The sequence below is a fragment of the Carlito syrichta genome, unplaced genomic scaffold (assembly GCF_000164805.1).
Source record: "Carlito syrichta isolate Samal-C Ts95f unplaced genomic scaffold, Tarsius_syrichta-2.0.1 Scaffold302975, whole genome shotgun sequence".
Taxonomy (NCBI): Eukaryota; Metazoa; Chordata; class Mammalia; order Primates; family Tarsiidae; genus Carlito; species Carlito syrichta.
The window spans coordinates 147,480-165,426 of NW_007247071.1; the positions used below are offsets into that span (position 1 = coordinate 147,480).

The 17,947-nt window shown below is 44.7% G+C and overlaps 1 protein-coding gene and 1 pseudogene across 3 annotated transcripts in view; one reads left to right on the plus strand and one right to left on the minus strand.

Annotated features, from left to right (window-relative positions):
- The window catches only part of CUL1 (cullin 1), a 113,645-nt gene extending 100,104 nt beyond the window's left edge, over positions 1–13,541 (plus strand). For 2 of the 3 annotated variants that reach the window (XM_008057363.1, XM_021711980.1), the window contains exons 15-22: positions 243–319; positions 727–858; positions 3,752–3,844; positions 9,314–9,361; positions 9,441–9,523; positions 10,555–10,660; positions 11,759–11,872; positions 12,935–13,541. In XM_008057363.1, the coding sequence (XP_008055554.1) occupies positions 243–319; positions 727–858; positions 3,752–3,844; positions 9,314–9,361; positions 9,441–9,523; positions 10,555–10,660; positions 11,759–11,872; positions 12,935–13,015 (734 nt within the window). In that variant the 3' untranslated portion in view covers positions 13,016–13,541. Of the gene's footprint in view, positions 1–242; positions 320–726; positions 859–3,751; positions 3,845–9,313; positions 9,362–9,440; positions 9,524–10,554; positions 10,662–11,758; positions 11,873–12,934 lie in introns of those variants that run through there. The other variant, XM_021711981.1, reaches the window with a different exon arrangement.
- LOC103259716 lies at positions 1,744–2,253 on the minus strand (annotated as a pseudogene).
- Positions 13,542–17,947: the final 4,406 nt, after the last annotated feature.

Consider the following 17,947-nt stretch of genomic DNA (forward strand, 5'->3'; position numbering starts at 1 on the left):
AACTGCCACTCATTGCAGGAAAATAATTTCTGGCTCTTCTACCTTTTATGAATTTTAATAGAATAAAATGGGATGAAATTATATTCAATTCTTAATTTTCTATTCAAGCAGGATTTTTTAATTTAATGTGCTTTTTTCTTTTAATAAAGAGCAGTCCACATTTATCTGAAATGATTGACATTTTCAATTTGTAAGACAAATTCATTGTATTCTCGAATTTTCTCTGCCCCCCGCCCCCACAGTGGATTTTAGTATTCAAGTTCTGAGCTCTGGATCCTGGCCCTTCCAGCAGTCCTGTACGTTTGCCTTGCCATCAGAGGTAAGTGTGGGTTTTTCTTCTGTTTTATTAGTGCTGGTGGGGTGGGAAAGGGTAGCTTTCCCCACTCGTGGGCATTGGGCTGCAGACAGGTAGGACTGGATGTCTATAGGTGGGCTCTCTCTGTCCCAGCTCAGCAGCAAATTTGGTTACTTCTGTAAAGTAGAACATCATTAGTTCTGTTATGCACTTCTTGACAAATTGCTGGTCCTGAAGTAGACAGCCTTTTTTGATTGTACCTTCCAGTGCTTAACATGCTTTGCAAGAGGCACATACCTGGCGTTTGAATTTAATCTTTATGTAAACACTGACTTTGTACTGTGAACTTGGAGCGATGTGCTTTACTTAGAAGTGCTGACTGTAGGCCACAGTGAAATATGTATTCCACATAATGCTGTCCTTTTATCCAGTTGGAACGTAGTTATCAGCGATTCACAGCTTTCTACGCTAGCCGTCACAGTGGCCGAAAATTGACGTGGTTATATCAGTTGTCTAAAGGAGAATTGGTAACTAACTGCTTCAAAAACAGATATACTTTGCAGGTAAGGTCACCTTTTTACCTTAAAATACTTTTTAAATTCTAAATGAAGATCAGACAAATTGTAAAAATCAGCCTCGGGACTCAGGCGGCAGAATCGAGTTCAACTTCTGATAAAATAATATGGCAGTTAAAGCCTGGGTCATAAGAGCTAGGTGTGCTGAATTCCATTTCTTTCTGGCTGAGGGCAAGTTATTTAATGACTCTGAGCCTCAGTTTTCTCCTCCATAAGTGAGGATTTAGTGCTTATTCTTGGGAAGTGAAATGAAATGACATATGGGTAGGCGTTTGGCCCATTCCTGCCTGACACATATCGCGTGTTTGGGTGGTGGCTTGAAAAGCTGGAATTTAGTGTATTTAATTATAATGTCTCTTTTTCTTTTACAAAGCAGTTTTGTGTTAGTAATAACCCTCGGTGTTATAATAATAATAAACATGAAATAATAATAACTATGTACCTGATGATATTTCCATTTTGTAGATGAGAAAACTGAGGCTTGGCTTAATTTAAGTGACTTTCTCTGGATCCTAGCATATATGTGGCCAGACTAAAATTTTAACCAGGGTCTTCTCTCTTGGAAAAGTCCGGGCTCTTTCTACTTCAACTTTTGTTTTTTTGTTTTTTTGTTTTTTTTTGAGTTGGAGTCTCACTCTGTCACCCAGACTGGAGTGCAGTGGCCGCTCCCGGCCACCGCAGCCTCGACCTGCTGGGCTCCGGCGATCCTTCCGCCTCAGTCTTCCAAGTAGCTGGAACTACAGGCGCGCGCTACCACACCCGGCTAGTTTTTATTTATTATAGAGATGAGGTCTCGCCAAGTTGCCCAGGCAGGTCTTGAACCCGCGGGCTCAGGCAGTCCACTCACCTCAGCCTCCCAAAGTGCTGGGATTACAGACTGAGCCACCGAGCCCGGCTTACTTCAACTTTTGTACAGAGTGGGCTTCCCAAGTTGATTGCTTGTTTTTTTTGTTTCGTTTTGTTATTGTTTTTTTTTTTTTTTTTTTTAAGTCTTCCAATTTTTATTACAGAAAAAAAGCTTCATTTCTCTATTTTGCCTTCTGACTCCGTGCTTGTGCCTTCAGCACTTTCACGATTTTCTGCTCCTTGCTAAGAAAAGCACACTTGATCCTGTCACGAACACATTTTGCACACATGGAACCACCATAGGCCCTGCTGACATGTTTTTTTTTTTGTTTTGGACAACCTCATAAGAACTTTCAGTCTCACAGCACGAACCCCTCGAAGTCTGCCTGGGCACATACCACACTCAGACTTTGGTGCTTTCCCAACCTTCTTGGTATTTAGGTAAACGATCCTATTACCAGGTGTTCAGGACAGCCTAGTTTTGTTAGAGGCTGTATTGTAGGAAAGCCTACGATGGTATGTCAAACGCTGAACCATTCTGAGTGCCTTTACACAGCATCCCCAGAAGAGCTAATTACTTGTTTTAATCTCTGAAAAGGTGTCACTGGTGAGCTTTTTCTTACAGTTGCAAGACTGTGAAGTGTAGAGAAATTTCAGAATGAGTTCTGCAGACTCAAGCTGCTCGTTAATTTAAACCTCCAGTGATTCTACTTTGATAAAATAGTTAAAATGATGCTGGGCGCAGTGGCTCAAGCCTGCAATTCTAGCACTTTGGAAGGCCTAGGTGAGAGGATTGCCTGAGCTCAGGGGTTCGAGACTAGGCTGGGTAACTTGGTGAGATGTTGTCTCTACAATAAATCAAAAAATAAGCCAGGCATGGTAGTGCACACCTGTAGTTCCAGCTACTTGGAAGGCTGAGGCGGAAAGGTCGCCTGAGCCCAGCAGGTCGAGGCTGTGGTGGCCGTGAGCGTGCCACTACACTCCAGCCTGGGCAATAGAGTGAGACTCCAACTCAAAAAAAAAAAATTGTTAAAATGCATAGTATTTCGTTACACAGCATCCAGAGGTCTCTTTAAAATGGAGTGTTTTATTATACAGTAAAAATTTTGTTTTATGTATCCCCAAAACGTACATACAAGAATCCATACATTCATACAGTAATACTTGGAATTTCAGTGCCCTGTTTTTGACCAGAGGATGCTTAGCATCTGGTGTGTCTGCCATGTTAAGGCAGCCAGAGCGGTCCCAATATAAAACACCTGTGGTGGGCTGTTTTTTGCCCTTGCCTCTGTGTTTAAGGCCCAGGAAGCACTGTTGTCTGTGGACTGCCCTGAAACAGGCTCATGGTGCCGCTGCTCTTCTTCGTTGACCACAGTCTTTCCTAGACAAGCAGTGATGGTCATGGTTCATCACTTGTTGCCATGGATAATGTAAGAGAAGGGGGAATTGAGGGGGGCATTCTTAGGGGGCAGTCGTCTACTGCACACGCTCAGGAATCAGAAACCAGTGTGCACTACCTGGTGTGCTATTCAGTGAAAGTTTCCTTGATGCCGTTGAGGTTTGCTGTAAACCATTTCATACTTTTCTTACTTTTTTATACTTTCATAGTTAAGTACTTAGGGTTAGAAAACTAAATATAATAAAATATGTGTGTTGTTTTATGTACTTAGTGTACCAAAATGTAATTTTTCTTAGCATATGTGTACAGTTTGAAGATTGCCGCTTAATGTGTACTATATATATAGTAGGTATGTTTATATGTGATTATATAAGTGAGTGGGATGTATATATAGTGTATATTTACAAACACGGGCATTTTAGAAGATTTCAAATCATTTTAATGTTTGAAAAGTTGGGAAATGATTTGTCTTTCAGGAAAATGTTGCATGGTAGTGGCAGTGCAACTCTTTGTATTCCCTTTTAAACAGATCTGCTTTAAGAATTAAGTTTGTCAAACTTAGGCTGTATATTTTTGGAGTTTTTTTCTGTGCATTTAAATTTTTCTATTCTTTTCTTTTATATGGGGGGCCTCAAGGCATCTACATTCCAGATGGCAATCCTGCTTCAGTACAACACGGAAGATGCCTACACTGTACAGCAGCTGACAGATAGTACTCAGATTAAAATGGTATTCTTGTCATTTCACCATCTCTTTATTGTGTCACATTGCTGTTTTCTTGTTCTTGTGGCTACCATAGGACAGGTATGCAGAGAGGAGGATATGTGTACCTTTGATCTGAAATAGATGTTTGCCTCATGAATATGAATATGCTCTTATTCCAGAATTTTCATATATGCTACAAAAAGCTTAATTTTTTTCACATTTTTAATAACAACTTTACTGGGCTAGAATTTACATGCATTAAGATTCACCCTCTTAAAGTGTACAGTTGTTTTTATTAAGGAATTGTGCAGCCATAATAACTAACTAATTCTAGAATACTTTCATAACCTCAAAAAGAAATTCCATGCCCATTAGCAGTTACTTTTCATTCCTACCTCCTCCAGCCCCTGGCAGTCACCAATTTACTGTCTCCACACACCATGGCATGCTTTTCTTTCATTAACTTAACCAGTTCTTAACTCTTTTTCCAGCTAGGCCTTTCTTACTAAACTTACGTTTTCACTTTAGTAGTATTTATTCTGTTAGTTATGTTTTTTATTAAGATATATTTCAGACAGCAAAATTTTACATTACATAAAATTCACCATTTGAAAGTATACAATTCGGTGTTTTTTGGTGTATTCACAACCACCGCTGCAGTCCAATTCCAGAACATTTTCATTTCCCAAAAAAGAGTCCTGAACCCATTAGCAGTAACTACCTTTATGTAGCCCCATCCCCTGACAACCGTTAACCTACTCTCTGACTCTGGGTTTGCCAACTCTACACATCTCATATTAATGGAATTCTATAATACGTGGCTTATGGCGTCTGCCTTCTTTCACTTAGTGTACTGCTTTCAAGGTTTATCCATATTGTAGCATGTATCTGTACCTTCTTTCTTTTTTTAAGGTTGAATAAGATCCCAGTGTATGAATGGACCACATTTTGTTTATTCATGCATCAATTGGTGGACATTTGAATTGTCTCCATGTTTTGATTATTATAAATAATAACTGCTATGAACATATATTTTCTTTTTTTTTTTTTTTTTTGAGTTGGAGACTCACTCCTTCGCCCAGGCTGGAGTGCAGTGGCATGCACACTCACGGTCACCCCAGCATCGACCTGCTTGACTCCAGTGATCCTTCCACCTCAGCCTTCTGAGTAGCTGGAACTACAGATGCACGCTACCACGGCTGGCTATTTTTCATTTTATTGTAGAGATAATGTCTCGCCAAGTTGCCCAGGCGGTATTGAACCTGCAGGCTCAGGCAGTCCACTCACCTCGGCCTCCCAAAGTGCTGGGATTACAGGCTGAGCCACCGAGCCCAGCCGAACATATATTTTCAATTTTCTTGGTACATACCTAGGTGTAGCATTGCTGAGTTATATGATAACGATATGGAACTTTTTGAGGAACTGCCAGTCTCTTCGACGATGGCTGCACCATTCCATATTCTGACCAGCCATGTCTGAGGGTTCCAATTTCTCCACATCTTCACCACATTTATTATTTTCCTTCCTAAAAAATTTATAGCCAGCCGGGCTCGGTGGCTCAGCCTGTAATCCCGCACCTTTGGGAGGCTGAGGTGAGTGGATTGCCTGAGCCTGCGGGTTTGAGACCCGCCTGGGCAACTTGGCGAGCCCTCATCTCTACAATAAATCAACAATTAGCCGGGCGCGGTAGCACACGCCTGTAGTTCGGCTACTTGGGAGGCTGAGGTGGAAGGATCACTGGAGCCCAGGAGGTTGACGCCGGGGTGGCTGTGAGTGTGCCACTGCACTCCAGCCTGGGCGACAGAGTGAAACTCCAACTCAAAAAAAAAAAGAATTTATAGCCATCCCGGTAGGTATGAAGTAGTATCTCATTGTGGTCTTGATTTGCATTTCTTTAACAACTAATGAGGTTTAAAATCTTTTCACGTGTTGGGTGGCCATTTGTGTATCTTCTTTGAAGAAATTTGTACAAATCCTTTGCCCATTTAAAAAATTCGGGTTGTCTTTTTGTTGTTGAGTTGTAAGAATTCTGTGTGTGTACTAGACCCTTACCAGATATATGAGTTATGTTTTTTCCTGTTCTACGGGCTATCTTTTCACTTTCTTTCTTATATTCACATTTTTAAATTTTCATGAAGCCCCTTTTTCTTTTGTTGCTTATGATTTTGTTGTCATTTCTAAGGAATCATTGCCTAGTCCAAGGTTAAAGACTGTTCTTTCCAGTTTGGTGCTGGCAAACTTGTCAAAAGTCAATTGGCCATAGACATAAGGGTTTATTTCTGGATTCTCAATTCTTTTCCAGTGATCTTTATGTCTGTCCAATGCCAGTACTGCACTGTTGGAATTACCATTGTTTGTAGTAAGTTGTGAAATTGAGACCTCCAACTTTGTTCCCGCCCCTCCAAGATTGTATTAGCTATTCTGAGTCTCTTATATTACCATATGAAGTTCAGGATCCGCTTTCCCTTTCTGCAAAAAGCACAGGTTATGGTGTTGATGGGGTTTTTTGCATTGAATCTGAAGACTGCTTTGGGAAGTGTTGCCGTCTCAGCAGTATTTTTTTTTAACACATGAACATGGGATATCTTTCCATTTATTTAGGTTGTCTTTAATTTCTTTCCACTGTGTTTTATAGTTTTCAGTGTATGGGTCTTACACTTCTTTAGTTAAATTTATTCCTAATTTATTATTTATTCTTAGGAATAATTGACAGTATTTTATTATTGTCAATGCTATTGTAAATAGAATTGTTTTCTTTTTTTTTAAGTTGGAGTCTCACTCCATCGCCCAGGCCGTGCCATGCTCGTGGCCACCCCAGTGTTGACCTGCTGGGCTTCAGCGATCCTTCCACCTCAGCCTTCCAAGTAGCCGGAACTATAGGCACGCGCTATCATGCCCAGCTGATTTTTTATTATTATTGTAGAGACGAGGTCTCGCTAAGTTGCCTAGATTGGTCTCAAACCTGCAGGCTCAGACACTCCACACACCTCGGCCTCCCAAAGTGCTGGGATTACAGGCTGAGCCACCGAACCCGGCCAGAATTGTTTTCTTAATTTCACTTTCTGATTGTTCATTTCTAGTATATAGAAATACACCTGATAATTGTATTTTGATCTTATATCCTATAACCTTGCTAAACACATTTATTAGCGTTAATCATTTTTGGGGGATTCTTTAGGGTTTTTCTTTTTGATCACTAGACAGGTATTGTAGCGTTGCCCAGGGTGATCTCAAACTCCTGGCCTCAGGGCATCTTCTAGCCTCAGCCTTCTAGGAGCGGGGATTAAAGGCATAGGCTACAGCATTCGGCTCTGTAGGGCTTTTAAAATGCAATCATGCCATCTACAAATACAGATAGTTTTACTTCTTCCCTTTCCTGATTTCTCTGGCTGCAACTCGTGATAACAACATGGAATGAAAGTGGTAAGGACAGGCATGCTTGTCTTGTTCCTGCTCTTAGAGGGAAAGTTTTTGACCTGTTATGGTCGATGTTAGCCCTTTACAGATTGAAGAAATTCTCTTTTATTTCTAGTTTGTCGAATTTTATCCTGAAAGGGTGTTGTATTTTGCATTGCAATGTCTGTTAATGTAGTGTGTTGCGCTGATTGATTTTCCTGTGTTGAACTCCCTTTGCAGTCTTGGGGTGAATCCCACTTGGTCATGGTATATAATCTTTTTCATATGCTGCTGGGTTTGGTTTGCTGGCATTTTTTTGAAATTTTGCATCATTTTCATAATGGATATTGGTCTGTTCTTTTTTCATGATGTTCACCTGGTTTTGGTGTCAAGTTAATACTGACCTTGTGGAATGTGAGTTATAAAAGTCATTTATTTGGTAGTAATTCTTCAGGTCAGTCCTAAGTATATCTTCAGTGACAATGAGTTAGCTCTTTTGTATGTAGGAATCTTATCTTTCCTTCCGCACAGCAGAATGAGGAGACCCAAGTTTGATTGGAGACTGAGTTGCCTCCCAGACTATGGAGAGGCTCTGCACGCGAGTCCCTGAAGACATGGCTGCCAGTTGCATCTGTCCAGCCTTTGTTTGGCTTCTGATCGAGACCCTTTGTCTGCCTCTTGCTAGTTCTCAGGGTTAGAACACCCCTGTGAGGCTGTGGCTGCTGTCTCTTCCTTGACCACCACAGACGCTGCCCAGTCAGGTCCGACTCATGAATGAGCCCCAGCACCCTACTTGAGGCTCAGCTGGCCGTGTTGGAGTGACTGCTGTGGGCTTCCAGGCCAGTTACTGGACTCGAGGCCTCTTGCTCCGACAGCTTTAACCACGTACTCTTGGACCAGAGTGGGTACCCATTAGGAGGAGGGCAGGGCCCTCCTGTATGTAGGTTGTGAGAATCCGCAGGCCTGCGTAGTTCCCTCAGGCTGAGGGAGCCCTCGGATCTCCTGGGGCCATAAAGCTGTGAAGCTGAAGGAGGGACTGGGGAGTGCTTGGACCTCCCACTGTTCACAGATCAGAGGCCACACAGTATGCTGAAGAACTCAAAAGCCAAGTCAAGAGGTCACCTGCCCCCAAGCCACCTCATGTGCACAACAGAACATTATTTCCACTCCTGATGAAACTCCACTCTTTCTTTTGCAGTAATCAGTGTTCATAATGAGCTGTCAGGCATTTAAGAAGTGAACAGGTTCCTGTAAGTTTTGTTGAAGAGATCAGTTGCACATACATGATTTCTAATATTGGTTCAACATCCCTAATTCAAAATCTGAAATACTCCAAAATCCAAAACTTTCTGAGCACCAACATGGTGCTCAAAAGAACTGTCCTGTCCGTTCATAGGAGCATTTTAGATTTTGGATTTTCTAATTAGGGCTGCTGAACCAGTAAGTGTAACGCAATTATTCCCAGATCTGAAATACTTTTGGGCCCAGGCGTCTCAGAAAAGGGTTACTCATCCTGATTTAAATGTAACAGAGTTGTCCATTTTTATTTTTGGGTGATCAGTCAGAAAGGGTTTGTTGATTATTATCTTTTGGAAATCAGGATGGGAGAATCTCTAAAAAGCACCCTCTTTCTTATTCCTGTTAGCATATTCTTCTTTTGAATCAGGGTCTCACTCTGTCACCCAGACAAGTGCAGTGGCACAATCATGGCTCCCTGCAGCCTTGACTTCCTATGGCAATCCTTCCATTTCACCTCAGCCTCCTAAGTAGCTGGGACTGCAGGTGTGTACCACCACACCTGGCTAATTATTTTTATTTTTATTTTTTTTTTTGTAGAGACAAAGTCTTGCTATGTTGCCCAAGCTGGTCTTGAACTTGACTCAAGCAGTCCTCCCGCCTCGGCCTCCCAAAATGCTGGGATTACAGGCATGAGCCATCATGTCCAGGCTGGCATGTTCTTCTTTTCTGAGTGCATATTCTTCTTTTTGGGCAATTATTGTTTTCTATGGAAAAACAGACTGAAGTTGCCTGTGGTGGTCATTTCAAAGAAAAATGTATTTCCCCTTTAACTTACTCTCTTTTTTTCCTTAATTGCAGGATATTTTGGCACAAGTCCTGCAGATTCTATTGAAATCAAAGTTATTGGTAGGTTTTTGTACTCTTTATGTTACACTAGAAGAATGCCTTTTTCAGAGATGATGTAGTAACAGTTGTTTTCTTACAGGTCTTGGAAGATGAGAATGCAAATGTCGATGAGGTGGAGTTGAAGCCAGATACCTTAATAAAATTGTATCTTGGTTATAAAAAGTAAGAAAAACACAACATGTAGATGATCCTAGACCATAGCCATCCCCCGAGATGCCCTTGGTGGTGTCACAGCCAAGGGCGGGCGAACTCAGGGAGACTCGACAGGCACTAGGGTGGGAGTGGAGGTGGGCTCTGATTCTGTTGGGCGGTCCTGGATGTTTCTCCATTTGACTCTGAGCTTTTTGGTTTCCTTTTTATTTGGAAAACAAATCTCCTTAAGTGGCCCGCCTATAAAGTCTGGACCTTTACATTCAGGTGTTTTGATCTTATTTTGCTTGATGAAATTTGGGGACGCAGATTAAAGACCTGGATATTCTGCAGTACGTGTGCATGTTCTGTAATACCAGTGTTAATGGCAAAGTAGGAGAGTACCCTCTGATGCGGCCTACCCAGTATTTGAAGAGAACATTTCCTTTTTTTTTGAGTTGGAGTCTCACTCGGTCGCCCACACTGGAATTCAGTGGCCGCTCCCAGCCACCGCAGCCTCGCCTGCTGGGCTCCAGCAGTTCTTCTGCCTCAGCCTTCCGAGTAGCTGGAACTACAGGCGCGCGCTACCACGCCCGGCTGATTTTTTTGATTTATTGTAGAGATGAGGGCTCGCCAAGTTGCCCAGGTGGGTCTCGAACCTGTGGACTCAGGCAGTTCACTCACCTTGGCCTCTCAAAGGTGCGGGATTACAGGCTGAGCCACCAAGCCCGGCTGAAGAGAACATTTTCATAGGCAGTTGATAGAATTAGACAGCAGAGGTGGAATGTGTGTTATACTCTCTACCCTCTGTCTAGGGGAGTAGAGTACTTTTTTAAAGGCTGAAAAATAGAAAGCCTTTAAGCCTACCTCTTGTTTTATTTTATTTTTTTTGGAGACAGGGTCTTGCTCTGTTGCGCAGGCTCAAGTGGTGCTATCAGAGCTCGCTGCAGCCTCAGACTCCTGGACTTAAGTGATTCTCCTGCCTCAGCCTCCCGAGTAGTCGGGACTACATATTGACTACCTTTTGAAACCATAGTGATTAGTTTCCTCAATTTTCTTGACAGCAAGAAATTAAGGGTTAACATCAATGTGCCAATGAAAACTGAACAGAAGCAGGAACAAGAAACCACACACAAAAACATTGAGGAAGACCGCAAACTACTGATTCAGGTGATTTCACCCATCTGCCTCTGCTGCGTGTGTTCTCAAGCATGGGGGAGCTGGCTTGTGAGGATGGCTTGGTGCTTAGTTTGGGTCATGTGGTGGTTGTGACGGGACTGGGTGCAGAGGATGAAGGGGTCTGTGACAGCAGAAGGTGGCGAGGCCAGGGCCTCATTATCCAAATCAGTCCTTCATGTTGCCAGGCAAAATAGAGCAGTCCCCTTGCTCTGAATGTTAGAAAGCAAATAAATGTGGCAATTAAACTCAAATGAGAAGGAGGGGGAGTTTTTGTTATTTTTAATTTTTAAAAAACAAATAGAGGTAAGGTCTCACCATGTTTCCCAGGCTGGTCTCCGAGCTACTGAGCTCAAGCAATCCTCCCACCTCAGCCTCCTAAAATGCTGGGATTACAGGCGTAAGCCACTGCGCCCAGCCTTGGGAGAGTTTAATGGGATGGATGGGCACCCTTCTGTGGCCTTAAAGATTTCGTTTTTTCTTATTTTTTTAATGCTTTATAGTTGAGTTAAATTCTTACTGTTCAAAATACCAGAACATTTTCAAAAAAAAAAAAAAAAAAAAAAGCCAGGCGTGGTGGCTCACATTCGTGATCCTAGTGCTTTGGGAGGTGGAGGATGACAGGATTAGCTGAGCTCAGGGGCTCAAGGCCAGCCCAGGCAACTTGGCAAGACCTCATCTCTACAATAAGTCCAAAAATGAGCCGGGTGTGGTGGCACCATGCCTGTAGTTCCAGCTACTTGGAAGGCTGAAGCAGAAGGATCGCCTGAGTCCAGCAGTTGAGACTGCAGTAGCTGTGATCGTGCCACTGCACTTCAGCCTGGGTGACAGAGTGAGACCCTGGCTCCCCTGCCCCCCCCAAAAAGACCCCACAGAACATTCTGATATTTACCACATTAGAGTTGTAGCATAGGTGAATGGATTGGCTGCCTGCGCCTGCCTCACCTGCAGGGTGCTTGTTACCTGTGATGAAATTCTGATCCTGTCCACAAAAGCAGAACATCGCCAGCAGCCTGGGAGCAGGCTGTCCTTAACCCCTGTGCTAAGTTGTTCTAGCTCTAAGCATGCCCTTCTCCTTGCTTGGCGGCACAGGCGGCCATCGTGCGAATCATGAAAATGCGGAAGGTTCTGAAACACCAGCAGCTACTTGGCGAGGTCCTCACGCAGCTGTCCTCCAGGTTCAAGCCTCGGGTCCCAGTGATCAAGGTACAGGTCTTTCGTGGCAGGAGCATCCCATTCTAATTTTAAAAGAGAAAGATGAGCCAACCAGTATGTGGTGAATTGATTACTGTGTCACGAAGAAGGGAACTGGCTTGTTCCTATATAGTAGATTTCTACAGAAGAAAATAGCCCTGATTTTAACACTTTATTGGAACAGAGAGAGAGAGAAACGCATGGATGATAAGCATATACCTTGGTGATTTTCACAAAGTAAATACATTGTATATATTCTACACCCAGATGAGAAAATACATCACCAGCATCCCAGAAGCCCTCTTCCCCACAGTCAGTGCTTATGTTCCCCGTAGAAAGCCACTGTCATGACTTCTAACAAAGTGGATTGTAGAGGAAGCACAGACGCTCCTGTGTCTGGTGAGAATTTGCTCGTTATATTAGGGAGATTCATCTGTGTTGTATCTAGCTATCACTCATTCAGTGTTATTGCTGGATAGGTAGTCTCTTATAGGAGCATAGATTTCTTTTAGGTAGTCTGCTGTTAACCGGCATTCGCCTTGTGTCTCACTGGGTTTGTTAAAACGAGTAACTCAGCAGATCTCTCCTGGTTGGAAACCACTTGAGCAGATCGCAGCCAGTGGAGACCTCAGGGTGACAGGTGATGACTTCCTGCCAGCCAGCAGGGCTGCTCCTGGAGGCCATTAGGCACAGACACCATTTGTTAATGGCTTCAGGGAGCTGTCCATGAACCCCAGCTCCCTTCTGGTGACACAGTCCTGCCCCAGAGGCAGCCGGATGGGGAGAAAGGGAGATCTGGGCCCAAATGGCTTCTGCAGTGCCGGAGCCAGTTCTTAGGCCGAGTTCTGGGAGGACTCGGGGTTGTCCTCAGCCAGTGTCGAGGAGGAGGGGGTGGAAGGAGCCCACTGGGGGAGGCTGACTGGAGAGTGAAGCCGCATATGCTAGACAGCCTGGGGCCTGGCTCCCACTGAGCTCTGGGCAGGAACACGTGGCCAGGTGGCCTGTCTGTCCTGATGAGAATGTGTGTTTTTCTTCTTTTTTCACGGCCTCTTCCTTTTTGAAACTCACACCCAGAAATGCATTGACATTCTAATTGAGAAAGAGTATTTAGAGCGAGTGGATGGTGAAAAGGATACCTACAGCTACTTGGCTTAACCCTTCTGGTAGGGTCTGACTGTGAGACCCGCAGAAAATAGTTCACGATGGAAAGAATGGAAACGACTCAAGTTCATAGCCAGCCTGCTGCCATGTGGACCTCCCTTTTTAAGACTGAGACCCAGACTCCCACCAGCTGGCCTCAGATTTACATCAGAACTGCTCAGGATTGATACATTTCAAGTCTGTAAATATGGACACCAACGCCATTTAACCTAATTTAAGAACAGAGGGGAATCGAACCTTCCATGCTGAGGGCTGCATGCTACTGCATTTAAATCAATACATGGGCTACCTGATTAGAGCTGTCGTCTTGGCAGCGCTTGTAACGTTGGCAGCACTTTGAGAGCAAGTCTGAATGGACCCACGTGTAATCTGCTATGAAAAACCATTTGTATAGTGTGTTTCATTTTTTAATGTGTGAAAATAAAGAAAATTAAAGGATTTCTGTACAAGTCGCCTTTGGTTTTGTTTTAAGTTTTACTAATTTCTATATGTAAATAAAAGATATGATTGTGCAAATTTATATTCCTAGTGTCTTCCTGTAGTTTAATAGGGCTACATTCTTTCAGTGGAACACATTCTGAATCTTAAAATGTCAACCATTCTTTTTCTGTAACCATTCATGTTAAAGCCTATTTCTGTAAGTCAAGTTTATTTAAGTACGGTTTGCCTGCAATACAATGTATCACTTTAGCTATACAGTTCTGTGAATTTTGACAAGGCATATAGTTGTGTAACCACTGCTACTACTAAGACATAGAGTTTTCCCATCACACTGATTTTCCATATTCCCTCCGTAGTCAATTCCCTAACTGCACCACCTTTCCCTGGTGATACCATTCTTGGTCCCTACAGTTTTGCCTTTGTAAAAATGGAATGCACTCTGATTTCTGCAAAGCCGTCTCCTGCGTTTTCTAAGACTCTTAAATTTGGGGTTTTACATTTAGGTCTTGATCCATTTGTATCAAAGCGCACAGTGTCCCCTGACGGCCTTTTTGTGTATGGTGATAGGGGTCATATTTCATTCTTCTGCACGTGGTCAGCCAGTTTCCCCAGCACCATTTACTGAATGGGTTCTTCCCTCCCTAGTGGTGGTTGGTGGAGGCTTAGTCAAAGATGAGTTGGTTGAATCGAAGTTTTGCCTCCAGAATCTCTATCCTGTTTCATTGGTCTGTGTGCCTGTTCTTGTACCAATACCAAACTGTTTGGGTAATTGTAGTCTTATAAGAGTTAAAAGGCTGGAAGTGTGATACCTCTCATAAGGTCTATTTCTTAGGCTTCCTGCGGTGACCTGAATGCACCACGTGAAGGTCAGTGACCACATAATGATTCTGTTTGACACTGTAAGGACTACATGAGTTAATCCTCTGCCAACCTGGATGGGAAACCGTCCCCTTTTGGCAGGCGGGGAGACTGGGGCAGGATGAGGAACAGGGTCGCTACTAAGTAGAGGGCTAGAACAGGAGGTGGGCGGTCAGGCCCAGGATCCTTGGTTGCTGCCACCCTCTGCTGCTGAGCCCAAGTTAGCGGGACGTGTGTGCACAGCGGGAGATGTCCCCGAGCCCGGTCACTCGCTCTGTGGCTCTGTTCTCACTGCTGCAGGGAGCTGGCAGTTTCAGACTGAAGTGTCAGTTTTGATGGTGAGGCCCCCTGGACCAGCCCTCCCCGCCGGCAGCGCCCGTCGGAGCCAAGGGCTGTCGCTTTTCAAGCGCTCGCCAGCCAACGGGACCACGCGCTTGGCTGTGAGAAAATTTCTCTTCGAGTGAGGAGGGAGCGTCGGCTCTCCTCCCCTCCCCCCGCCGTGTGTGCCCAGGAGGGGCGATAGCAGGCCACCCTCCTTCCGGCACAGCCCTAACTGCGTCCCAGGAGTGTCCCCTGACGACCTTCACTTCGCTTGTCTGCACTTGTCCCGTCTCACGTCTGAGTCTGCCGTGCTGCTCGTTCCTGAGCCCCTTTGCCATCGTTTCCCGAAGGGCGGAGACCTCCCAGCCAGGCTCAGCGATGGCCACTTCACTGCAGGGAGCTTGGTTTTCCTCCCAGAAGCTCGAGGTCCCTCGCGGTTTCTTCAGGATACACACGTGGCCACCCATGGCCAACTGCCCTAATGCCCGGGTGCAGATTAGCAAGGTGCGGCCACTGCACCCCAGTCTGGGCGACAGAGTGAGACTCCAACTCAAAAAAAAAGATAATGGTAACACAGTACTTCGTGATTTACACACGTCTTTTAATATACCCCCTCTCTCAATCTAGTGACGATCCCGTCTTTAAAGCGGGGGGAAAGGGGAGGAGCTCCAGCCCCTCACCCCGAAGGCCGCTGAGCCTGGACCTGCCCTGGTCCTGCTGAACTGGAAGTGAAGCTCACAGCTGGAGTTGCCTCAGACCAGTCCATTTTCCTGCCTCTGGGACAAAGATGCTTCAGAGAAACGCCAAAGACCCACGTTCAGAAGGTGTGGATTTTAGAAAATATTCTGAGGTTTTGTTGATCTTTTCCTTCAGGATGAGACATGCCCGTGGGTAAGTGCCTTAGTACTGCGGAAATTCCTAACAGTAGGCAAAGGTGAGTGGAGGGAAGGGGAAATCAGGTGTCACTGTACTAAGCCCTAACGAAGATGGCCGGGGGCTTCCAAGCAAGCTGAGAGAATTGAGTTCCGGTAAGTTGTGCTCAGGCCCAATGTCCCTTACATGCAGATCACCTGCCTGTCTCCTGTAAGAAATGGGAAGAGATTCTGTGAGGACCTTGCTTTTCAGGACAACTTAGTGGTCTCATGCAGCCACTTAGAGGCGGAGGCCCAGAACTTCTAGAAACACTCCAGTGCACAGACCCTAAGGAAGTGAGCCCTGAGGAGGGGCTGTTGATTGCAGCATGGTTATAACCCAGGAGGAAAGCCATGCTCCCCCACTCAAGCCTTCTTGGGCAGAAAACACATATATTACCATGACTGCAAACAATTTGGCTTTTTGTAACCAGAATACTTGTGAAAACTTTTTTGTTTGTTTATTTGGTTTTTTTTTTTTTGAGTTGGAGTCTCACTCTTTCGCCCAGACAGCCGCTCCCGGTCACCACAGCCTCGACCCGCTGGGCTCCGGCAATCCTTCTGCCTCAGCCTTCCAAGTAGCTGGAATTACAGGCATGCGCTACCACGTCTGGCTGATTTTTTTTTGGATTTATTGTAGAGATGAGGTTTCGCCAGTTGCCCAGGCGGGTCTGGAATCCGCAGGCTCAGGCAATTCACTCACCTCGCCCTCCCAAGGCGCGGGATTACAGGCTGAGCCACCAAGCCTGGCCAAAACTTTTTACAGAGAGTGATTCAAGCCCAGCATTACTGAACTAATCCAGTCCCAGAAGCGTCCACTTTTTTGAGGCTATCGGAGAATTTCTTTATAAAGCCACCAGAAGTCTCGGGTCATGCTATTTGCTACTGAATCCTACAATAGGAGTCTGCACACTGGTTGTTACCCACTGACCAACGCGTATCATCATGGAATCCTGGCCCAAGGAGGTAACCTGTTAGTGACTTTACCTTCTATAAAATCAATGTTTTGCCCTCTAAGTTGTGGAAAAATCCAACGTGGTCTAACAAGAGCTGGGCTTTAAGGCCAGATGAATGGGCAACCTTGCTCTCAAGAGCCTGGAAGGGGAAAAGAACCTTCTGGTTTGGGTTCTTGACAAATGCTTGTATAGACTTGGACTGCTGGCCAGTCTGTCATTGTCTGTGGGAAAGCAGACGTGTGTGATATGGCACAGGAACTTGACCATCAGTCCCAGGACCCAGGTGCCTGGAACTTGGAATATATTTAATGAGTATTTTTGAATGCTTGCTCTATGCTGAACATTGGTACCTAATTTTCCTTTGAAATAAATGTAGACTTACCACACCCAGGTAGAAAACACGGTGGCTTACATGTTTATGTTTGAATTGAATTCCCCCGATAAACTTTTTTTTTTTGAGTTGGGGGTCTCACTCTGTCACCCTGGCTACAGTACAGTGACAGGATCACAGCTCACCACAGCCTCATTCTCCTGGGCTCAGGAGATTCTCCTGCCTCAGCCTCCTGAGTAGCTGGGACTACTGGCATACACCATCACAGCTGGTTAGTTTTCTTTTGTCCGGCTTTTTGTTGTGTCTTGTAGAGACAAAGCCTCGCTATATTGCCCAGGCTGGTCTCAAGCAGTCGCCCTGCCTTGGCCTCCCAGAGTGCTAGGATTATGGACATAAGCCACTGCGCATGCCTGTCTGGGTTAGTTTTTATACCTGAATCTCATCTTTCCATTTCATGACTCTGTCCAGTGCCTTCATCTTAACAGGTGAGTGTGGACTACTGCTAATACTGAGTATCTGTACAGCCTTCAGGGGAGTCTCCCCTTTGTGCTAAAGGACAATTAACTCCAAGTACGAATTATTTTACAGAATACTTAGGTCCTTTCAGAATGTTCACAGCCTATATTGGTGGCCCGTCTACAAGATGTGATCTGTTGGTTTCCATGACTGACTAGGACTCAGTGGATATGGTGAAGGCTGGAGACTGGATGAACCCAACCAGACTGAAAAGGCAGGTTCTAAGAGGATGACTGTAATTGGTTTGGTTTTTTTTTCGAGTTGGAGTCTCACTGTCGCCCAGACTGGAGCACTGTGGCCACTCCTGGTCACTGCAGCCTCAACCTGCTGGGCTCTGGCGATCCTTCTGCCTCAGCTTTCCAAGCAGCTGGAACTACAGATGCGCGCTACCACGCCCGGCTAATTTGGTATTTTTAAAAATAAAAAATTGTTTGAGTCAGTCTCACGTTGTCGCCCAGACTGGAACGTGGTGGCATGCTCACAGCTACTGCAGTCTTGACATGCAGGCTCAAATGATCCTTCCACCTCAGCCTTCCAAGTAGCTGGAACTACAGGTGCGCACCACCATGCCCAGCTAATTTTTTGATTTATT